The sequence below is a fragment of the Drosophila persimilis genome, unplaced genomic scaffold (assembly GCF_003286085.1).
Source record: "Drosophila persimilis strain 14011-0111.01,24,50 unplaced genomic scaffold, DperRS2 tig00003933-arrow-pilon, whole genome shotgun sequence".
NCBI lineage: Eukaryota > Metazoa > Arthropoda > Insecta > Diptera > Drosophilidae > Drosophila > Drosophila persimilis.
This window is the reverse complement of record NW_020825706.1, coordinates 3,320,100-3,330,482: the sequence shown is the minus strand read 5'-3', so window position 1 is coordinate 3,330,482 and position 10,383 is coordinate 3,320,100. Positions and strand designations below refer to the sequence as shown.

Here is a 10,383-nt window from a genome sequence, read left to right as displayed (position 1 = left end):
TTTCCTTCCAATACTTCCTTTTGCAGGTCGTCGCGGACACAGCCCGACATTGGGTGAAGAAGGTCATGAAGTCATGAGTTCATGATGGTATGGGGAGACAAAAAAAAATTGCAAGGAAAGGGATGTTTTCAGCTTTATTGGATATTTTGCTGACCTGAAAACCTGATGCAAACGTCAAGTTGTTTGTGGAGAATAAACCCCAAAGGAGATGCAGACACCCATTGTACCTCAAAAATACCGAAATGTATTAAAAAAACGTAAACGGTATTATGTTAGAAAATGATATACAAATTTTTAGGGGGCATGAAGTGTTGGAAGGCGCGATGTAGATCATCTGACAGGACAGCTGGCCGCAGAGGTGAAATCGAAAAAGCTGGGATCAGGGGTGTTATTATTTGACAACCTAGAGGGCGTCATGCAAGAGTGCTTTGCGGCTTCAAACTTTTCGTGTGCACGATCAAGCCCGATCAGTCGTGTTCTTAAGCAGTGAACAATTTACAAAAGTGCCATTGATGTTCGAAGCACGGAAGCAAACCGTGAGGTACCGCCGGAGTCTGGATTAATCTTTAGACATCCGAGAATACTGTCGCCATTGGGGTAAGATTGTTGCTGAAACATATTCTCCGGAGGGTTAGCTAGCAAAAGACTTTCTGCGGTCTTTTTCGAGGAGACGCCGCTTTAATCGCCGCAGCCGCAGTGACATTCCTCTCGTGCGATGCCTTTGCTTCCGTATGTATCTTCCGGAATCAGCCAATGCCAATTAACGCTTATCGGCGGAGGCACATTCGCATCCAAAGCACGCGGAGGGGGACGCCAAAATTTCTTCATTTCAGAGCAGAGGATGTCCCCACACACAAACCCCCCCACTAGCCCCTTTAGGACCCTCTTCAGTCGATGCTTTTTGGCAGAGAAGGCAAATAAAAGGCACAAAAGTGCCAAAGCCGCAATGTGTCTGGGGGTTCTTGCTCTCTCTCTCTCTATCTCTCTCGGTTTCTGTAGGGCCACGCCCATACAATCAGGCGCCCATTTATGCACTAATTAAAATTTTATCGTTAAATCTTGTTTGCATGCATGGTACAGAAGGCAGGAGAGCGCAAGAATCGAGAGGAGCAACGAGAGAGTACTGCGTGGAGAGGGAGTCCTGCACAAGAGGAGTCCTGGCGGAAGAGCAGGCCCCCCCCCCCCCCCCCCCCCTCCCCAACGTTCCTCGAAAATTTATATTTTTCGTTTGGAAAATGTTTGGCAACAGTTATTTGCACTTGGACCCCCTGCCCCATGCCCACCGACCCTCCTGCGCATTTTCATTGCATTTTCATATTTTATCGCTCGATAAGTGCCCCCACGGTTACTTTCCACAGGGAACGGCTGATTTCCGGTTGACCTTTGAACGGCATTTAAATCGTGAAATCAGAATATCATTTCACAAAAATCCCTGTCATTGCCATTTTGTCAAACATTTTCCACAAATTACATAGCCCTCCCCGCACCACCAATCCCCAACCAAATTCAATTTTCCAAATTTGTTGAAACCAAAATCCCAAAAAGTCGGAACACAACTTTTTTCGGCCCCATCTCCGCTGCCTCAACTTTTTTAATTTAATCTATACACTGCGTATGCGTAATTTTTGTGGCTTTAAGCGGCAGCTGTCTGTCGCCTGCTGGCACAAAAAAAATTTTTTTTTAAAATACACCAAAAACTAAGAAGCAAAAATTTAATTAAAACGTTGCATAAATGAAATAGAAATTCAAAAATTTGAAATTGCATGCAAAATGTATAATTGAATGGACAGCGACAGGCGACAGGCGACAGGCGACAGGCGACAGAACTAGTCGACTGATGTTTTTAGTTAATTTTGTATTGTGGGAAAGGCAGGTTTCCCTGTGGATGTGTGGGGTATGTGTCCAGCGATATATCCTTACAGTGACTCAGTTGTAGAATATATAGAGGAGATGATCCAGCCCTAAAGAGCTGTGTGCTCGTAGAAAGAACATAAATCTGTGGAAAATATATAAGAAATGCCTACCAAATGGTGCCCTTAACTGCTGGATATTCTATCAAAATTTAATCCATATTTTATTGGGTATTTTTAAGGCATAGCCAGAACATTTTATCTATCATAATATATAGTTTGTTTATCTGATAAAACCCAGATGCATTTGGCATACAAATGTTTAGAGATTCTTCGTTTTTAAATTATTTTTTTATATCAATCTTTAGGGTTTCTTTTCAGCGATGTATTCTTTGAGGTTTTATAATTTTTAGAACGACTTTTGTGGCATCCCTGTCTGCTCTGGCATCCTGTATTTTCTGGCATCCCATTTCATACGCTTGCCGTATTAACTGTTCATTTTCTAGTCAGTAAACAAATCAACCGCAAAAGCAAATTACATACTAATTTTATTTTCATTGCACTTTCAGTATTTGTTTTTGTTGGTTTGGCAAATAAATTTACAGCCCCATGTAAATCTAAATATATTCTGTGGTGGTTTGTTGGTTTTTTGTTTTTATTTTTGCTTTATAAATCTCCTTTATGGCTGGTCGCAAATGTCCCCGAGTACCAGAGATGACTTTTTCAAGTTTATCTGCTTAAGAGGCTAAGCAGTCGCCGCGCCCACACTGAAGGGAGCCACTTTCTCCCAAAGAAAAGAATAAAGAAAAAGGGATTTGGTGTTTATTTTACCCTGTAAACAGTTTATTTTCGTATGGCACTAAGAAAAAATTATTAAATTGTCATTTAAAAGTAGGAAAACCATCTAAAGATTATTTTTAATATATATTATTATTTATTTTTAATATATTCATATGTAATTATATATTTAGATTTATAATATTTCTCTTAATTTGTTTGTTTTGATTTATTATATTTCTCTCTATTTATTTATTTAGATTTATAATGTTTCCATCTATTATATTTTTTGTATTTATTATATTTGTATTTATTATTATTTCTATTTATTATATTTCTTTTTAGTATATTACTATTTATTATATTTATATTTATTGTATTTCTATTTATTATATTTCTTTCTATTATATTTATATTTATAGAGAGAATCCTATTCGCAAAAATATTTTATTTCTTATAGGAATTTATTTTCCTTATTCCGTCTATAATACGAGCATGTACCTAACCGATTGAAATAATTATTTGTGGACTTTCAGTTATCCCAGAACTTCATATATTTAATTTTAAAGCTCTATCTTTGATAATATCCAAGATCCGTCAATCCTTAACAAGAAAATGTATAGCAAAAACGTTTCCTCTACGCCTGTTACGCCCCACGTTCCAGGGGTATCATGGAAAAATAAAGACAAACTTATTTATTACCTTTGTTTTGAGACTTTATATGACACAACGCCACCAGCCACCCCTCGCTTTCGCCTCTGTGGATGGCACTTGAGAGAAAATGACATTAGCATTGTCTTTACACCCCTCCCCTCCCTAGTTATAGGGATATCCTCATATCTCGCCATATATATATGTATATTTTGTATAGTTGTTGCTTCTGTGGGGTCGTCTGTTGCTTCTTTGTGGCCTCGTCTGGAAAGTCTGTGCAACTTTCTTATCGCTTGGAAACTGCTTTTTTCGCCTGATTTGTTGAGGGTGCGGAGCGGAGGGTGTGTGTGTGTGTGTGTTAGCCAGTGTGTCGTTTAAGCCTTGGTAATTCTGGCTTTACTTGATTTCCTTTAATTTATTTTTTTTTTGGGGACAAGCGACGGCTTTTGCGAGTTAATTTCCCCACAACTTTTGATTGCTCAATTTTTTGGGAATCAATTGATTTTACATATTTATAATGGTTTTTCGAGAATAAAGGGAATATTTAGTGATTCTTTGGGGTATTTTTTGAGTGGTTTCTATAAAGCTATGAATCTTTTTGGTGTTTGTGAAGATTCGCAACAAAATTCATGGTTTTTGGCGCCTCTGTTTGATTCGACTTTAATGAGAATTTGTGGGTTTTTTCCTGAGGGTGGTGGCGCTTTTTTTTAGACTTTTCCTGAAGAATGGAGGCTGTAATATTTTTGAAATATTAAAATAGGTGAAATATAATTGTACTTCACTTTATTTTATTTCTATTAATTTTTTAAAAGTCCAGAAGCTGAGAAAGCAAGAATTTTGAGGTTTTGGAAAAACTTTTGGTTTATTTTTGTGATTTTTACTACGATTTTAATCTTTTGAAAGGTAATATTTGCTACTAAATGATAGTTTCCAGTACTCCAATGCCTTAAAGATTTTTTTATTGATGAATCTAGTGGATCCATTGCCAGATCCGTCTAAAAACTCCAAATCCTTTACCAAAAGTGCTTCCCCACCCAGTCTTATTTTGTGCTCTAAATTCCCATGATTTTCTTTGTCATTCTCCTAAAAATTCTTAGTGAAAATTGAACAAATTTCCCTGTAAGAAAATGTGTGAAATACCCAAGAACTTTGTGACCTACGATATGGTGCACAATCTACGCTATGACAAGAGCAAAATAAAGAAGGTAAGCCGCTCAATAAACCAGTGATAAAATCTCAAAAAAATCCCCAAATAGCGCCACGACATGAAACCCACAAAGTATTGGCCTGGTGCCCGTTTCATGATCGTCGGCCAGGATGGGGATCTGAATACGGCCGCCTATAGCGTGGCCGGATTCATGCAAGAGCCGTTCCAGCTCTTTCCACTGGCCACTGTGGCCGTGCATCAGTCGATAAGGGACAAGTTCATTGCGATGGTCAGGAGTCGCTTCCGCCAGCTGAAGCCCCATGTGGCCAATCATCCGAACTACGAGCGATCCCTGAATCTATTGAAGGACGAGTGCCAGCCTCCGGTGGACTATGTACTAGCCGACGAGAAGGATGCCCCCGCGTGTGCCAGTCCCATTCTGGTGACGGGTGGCGTCACCCATCTGTATTTTCCCAGCGGAGCCACGGGCGTCACAACGTTGCACACATTCGAGACGATACAGGAGGCGGCCGAAATATTTGGCCGAGAGCAGCCGCACTTTGATGCCGTCTACTACTTCGACGAGGGTATCGCCAGTGTCTATACACTGGCAAAGCTGATCAAGTGCGTACAGATCTATGTGAACTGCCTGGACGCCTGTCTGCTGGCCATAATGCCCTACTATATCTCCAAGGTGCAGACGGTGCTGTACAAGAACGGCTTCCACTACGAGGTCCTCAATATCGGTGACAGCTGGAAGATGATTGTGTTTCCCTACAATTCGAGTATCATCAGGCCATGCTGCTGCCCATTGGGCTACTGTCGCTGCAATGCCAAGCACACGGTGTGCTGTCAGGATCATTTGAATACACACTACTGAGTCCTGCAGCACATGTGAGCCATAATTTTCGCGGTAGTTGGCTTTTGGATTGCCACAACTCAGTTTTTGCCTCTTCCGGGCGCCCTTTCCTCAATATTTTTGGCCCACAGACTGTCGCCCCGACGGTTGGCTTTTAATAAAACTTGCACTGAGCGTAGTCGTTGCCAAAAAAAAGTATAAGAAAACTGTTGGGAAAACTCCTAAGATGAGGCAAGGGATGGAAGAGCTCCCCAAAACGGCGACAACTCTGACAGCCATTAGTTGCGGCTGCTTCTGGATGATTGCGGCATAGGACTTCTTCTCGGTTTATAGCCAAGTTTTCTATGCCAACTTTGTTAATGAGTTTGCCAGGCAAACGGAGAGGGGGCCCAGAGCCAGAGAGGCCTCTATTCAGCACTTACTTACCTTCACAGAGATGCTCGTATTTTGTTGCAATCACTGTGGCATCTGTCCTGTCTGGCTGTCTGTCTGGTTGTCTGCTTGTCTGTCATTCGTGGTTGCAGTGGCAGAAATCCCTTTGCCCTTGCCCCTGAAAGAGTGACAGAATGACAGACTGACTGACTGCCGTGGCGGTTGACTGACTGTTTATTTGTCAGACTTGTCTGCAATTCTGATCCCCAGACTGACATATTTTGGCCGCACTTGCAACTATTTTCGTTACGCGCCAAGTAGTTTTGTTGGGCAATGAAAAATTGTGGCTGCCAAAAAGGATGTTCCACTGAATTTATGGAATATGTTTGGGGGTCATAAACGCAGAATCTTTTGAAGCGGAAATCAAATTAAAAAATATATTAAAGAAATTGGAAAGCAGCAGATACCATAGTATCTGTTTATGGAAATACATCTATACAAAAAATGTTAAAAAATCGAAGATATCGAAGGTATCTGATCTACAAGGATGATGGACTTTCAATATAACAAAATTTTTGGTATGGAAATATTATTTAGCTTTTGAGTGTTATAGGTTTTCCATTCCAACAGATGGTGTAAAATAAAATAAAAAATTTAAATAATCATAAAAAAGATATAATAATAAAAAATAATTCATAATAAAAAATAACATAATAACCAAAAAATAAAATAATAAAAAGGAAGAATAAATAAATGAATAAAAAACAAATAATACAAAAATAAATAATAAAGAAATAATTAATATTAAACAATAAATAAAAATAAATAATAATACAAAATTAAATAATAATAACGGAAAGAAAATAAAAACAATAATATCAGAAAATTCATAGTAAAAAAATAAACGATTAATGATAAGAAAGTAATAAAATGAAAAAATTATTTAATAAAATATTATAAAAATATAAATATAATATATAATATATAAATATAAAAAATATTAAAAAAAAACGAGGGGGAACGTTGTGGGTTGCTGCGGACACCGCAACTCTACATTTATACCTGATACTAAGTCAGTATGGCTCTCCTCCGGCAGACGCCGCTAATATTGAACGACACGACAAAGAGTGCGTGCGAGAGAGACAGAAAATCAGTCTGAGCGTGGCGAAATTTTGAACAGGAGTGCGGATACTAGATTTAACTCTAGCGTTAATAGTCTCTGAGATTTGTGGATGCCCCAGATTTTCGTCCTTTGCGGGGGCGGAAGGGGGTGTGGCAAAATTTTGACACAAAACGGTCAAGGTCCGATATCACAGGAGTGTGGATACCAAAAATGGTTGCTCTAGCTCTTATGGGTTCTGAGATCCTTGAACTCATATTTTGCAATTGGCAAAACCGACCATGAAACCTGTGTGTTAGAGAGAGACAGAGCGAGAAAGAATCAAATTGTTTTCTTGATTCTGGCTATAATAGTTATACGATCTGGTTCAGATTTTGCACTCTAGAAGATATAGTCATCCTCTAGGAGTCTGCGTTTTTGCTTTTCTCGTATCGTCGAAATTGTGGATGCCACAGATTTTCGCTCTTTGTGGGGGCTATCACAGAAGTCTGGATCCGAAACATCGTTGCTCTAGCTCTTATAGTCTTTGAGCACTAGGCGCTGAAGGGGACGGACAGACGGACGGACGGACGGACAGACAGACAGACATGGCTCAATCGACTCGGCTATTGATGCTGATCAAGAATATATATACATTATGGGGTCGGAAACGATTCCTTCTGGACGTTACACACATCCACTTTCACCACAAATCTAATATACCCCAATACTCATTTTGAGTATCGGGTATAATAAAATAAATAAAATTACAAAATGAATAGGTAATCATTAATGAAAGAAATAAACTAAATTACAGAAAAATTCCAGAATTACGGAATTATGGAAATTAGTTTGAAATATCTAATGTGAAAAAAAAATAATTCTGAATTTTTGTAGTTTCAAGTATACATTTTTTCGCCAATTAAAACTATTATTTCCAACGATTTTTCTCCGAAGTCTGGCTATTAAAAAGTCTGCCATTGACCCTGCCGCTGTTTTTTGGCTTCAAAAAATAAACTTCAATAAAAAATAAAGAACTTAGTGCTGCAGACTTGAGTTATTTGTTTACCCTTCCATCCAGCTGTCTGTCTGGGGCGTCAGCGCAACATAAATTCTGATTTATGATCCCTGACACGCCCACTTGTTGACCGCCTGCGGTGCGGTGCCATCTTGTCATCGACAGCAGCAGCAGCAGCAGGACTCCCTCTAGCAAACTATTGAATTCAAGTGCCAACAAAAATAATGTTAAAATGGAACCAACTTGAGGTTTTATCTGCTACTCGTACTCGTACTCGTGTGTGTGGCAACATTGTGTGGCATGGCAGCCTCAAAACATAGAATTTTCGTGTTCGTTTATGTTTATCAAAAAATTGTACGAACAATCAAGCGGGAAACCAGGCTGTCCAGCGATGTAGTGTTCTCCAAACGAAATGTCTCTCCAAAAGTGACCGCAACAATTTGAAAAACATTACCCATACGACATGTATGACAGCCAGGAGGGGTCAAAACCAGGACACACGAGGTGTGGAAAAACCAACTCAACCATAGAGACAGTGCCATAGCCAGAGCGCCAGTGTATTTTCAACACCTGCTGCTGGTCAAACAAATCGTGTTCATTTCGGTACAAACACTAATTTCGACAAGGTGCAAACAAGCTGACTAGAGGGAGAGGGAGTGCGACAAAGAGAGAGAGAGAGAGAGAGAGAGAGAGAGAGAGCAGAGCTTTGGGGACACACAGGACATGCACACGAAACACAAACACAAACAGACAATGCCAGGAGGAACTACAGTCACACACATACAGATGCACCCAGAGAAAAAATACCTGAGATTTCATTAAAAAACTGTTACTAAAAAAAAAAATGTAAAATATAAAAAATAAAATAAAAAAACAAATAAAACAAAAAAAAACGGTGTAAAACATAGACAAAAATATATACAATAAAAACAAATGTACAAAAAAAAACAAATGTCTTAAGACATTAAAACAATTTATTATCATAAAATACTCGGAAAAATAATAATAAATCGTAAAAATTAAATACAAACAATTAAATAATCTCTTCATAGATTGTAAAAAAAGTTCCGTTTTATTATATTTCTTATGATATTATTTTTAATTTTTTATATTATTTTGTATTATATAATTTTTATTGTATATTTTTTATTGTATTGTTTTTTATTATATTATTTTTTATTGTATTGTTTTTTTTTATTATATTATTTTTTTTTTGTATAATTTTTATTGCATTCTTTTTAATTATATTATTTTGTATTGTATTATTTTTTGTCTTGTCTTATAACATTTTTTTCGTATACCTAGTTTGTTATAATATTTATTTTGTATTATAGTATATTATTTTGTATTATTTTATATTTATTTTATTTCATTTAAAACACAAATGTTTCATTTACTGCGCTTTTCTCTGAGTGTATGGGACAGGCACTGCTAACCGAGACAGCGGCACATGCATGTCACGTGCAGTGACTGTACAGGATTTCGGTGTCCTTTTGGGCCGGAGGTGGAGCGAAGGAGCACGGAGCCTCGAAGCTGCTCGGGGCCTGGCCGACGACAGATAAAATGCTTTTTTCCCTGTGTGAAAAATGTAAAATTGCATTTGTAGCCGCATTTCATTAGGGAGGAAGAAAGTCAACCGTCAGGTGGTAGACAACGCACGTTTCCACATAGCCACAGACAGAGACAGGAGAACGGGAGTTCCCGCGTTGAAAAGTTGGGGAAAACTATGAAGGGGGGGGGCGGAGGTGCTGGGAACAAAGTGGCAACAAAGTTAGCATCCGCGCGCCGTCGAAACGAGCGTCACGGTCAATGGTGGAAACAACAACAACGACGGAGACAAAACGGAAAGCAAACTACATTCCCTGCAAAAGGGTGTTGGGAATTGAGGAACCCCTGTTCTGTCCTGTCCCGTTCCTGTCCTGGCATTGCATTTGTGCCAGGACATAAACATGGCTTCTCTCTCTGTCTGTGTCCTGTCTGTGTCCTGCCTGCTGTATCTGCATTTGCCTCCTGTATGCGCCCCTCTGCACCTCTCGTTGTCTCCTTGTTTAGGCCTTTAAATGTCATGACAGTCCTGCCGAATGCTGATGCGGAAACCCAAGTTCTGGGCTATCGATATGGCAACACATTTCAGGGTTATAAATACATAATGGAATGCCATTCGACATGGAAATCTACTACATATGACATGAAAGGGTTATGTTTGTATTGGTCAAGGCTTTAGATATTATTCCTTTACAAATAAATTCAATTTTACAACGTAAAACCAAGAAAAACCGCGAAACTCACGACAAACACCCTAAGATATTGAAAATTTGTCTATAAAAAAAGGTTCATACTAAATTAAGTCTTTTGAGTAACAAAAATACATTTCTCCTCTTACGACCCTTCCATTTAATATGGTGTATAATATTTAATATTTTCATAAGCTTAATCATAAAACAAAGAATTCATTTTTAACTTTTTTTTTCTTAAGTCAAATATAAATACAACTTTCATTTTGTACGTAAAAAATTATTTTTTATTCTAAAAAAAATTAGAAATATTTAAAGTCGGCTAAATATTTTTCAATTAAAAAGCATTAATATTATTGAACAATGAACAATATTA

At 38.2% G+C, this 10,383-nt stretch overlaps 1 protein-coding gene across 2 annotated transcripts; it reads left to right on the top strand.

The window, feature by feature from the left end:
- The first annotated feature begins 4,405 nt into the window (after positions 1 to 4,405).
- On the top strand, positions 4,406 to 5,313 carry LOC6594244. Of its 2 annotated transcripts, XM_026994551.1 has the most exons (3): positions 4,416 to 4,483; positions 4,535 to 5,049; positions 5,120 to 5,255. In XM_026994551.1, exons 1-3 carry the CDS (start codon positions 4,442 to 4,444, stop codon positions 5,187 to 5,189), a joined length of 627 nt encoding a protein of 208 aa, XP_026850352.1. In that variant the 5' UTR covers positions 4,416 to 4,441; the 3' UTR covers positions 5,190 to 5,255. The 2 variants fall into 2 exon arrangements, with proteins under 2 accessions (XP_002019977.1, XP_026850352.1); XM_002019941.2 differs by having other exon boundaries at positions 4,406 to 4,483; positions 4,535 to 5,313.
- Positions 5,314 to 10,383: the final 5,070 nt, after the last annotated feature.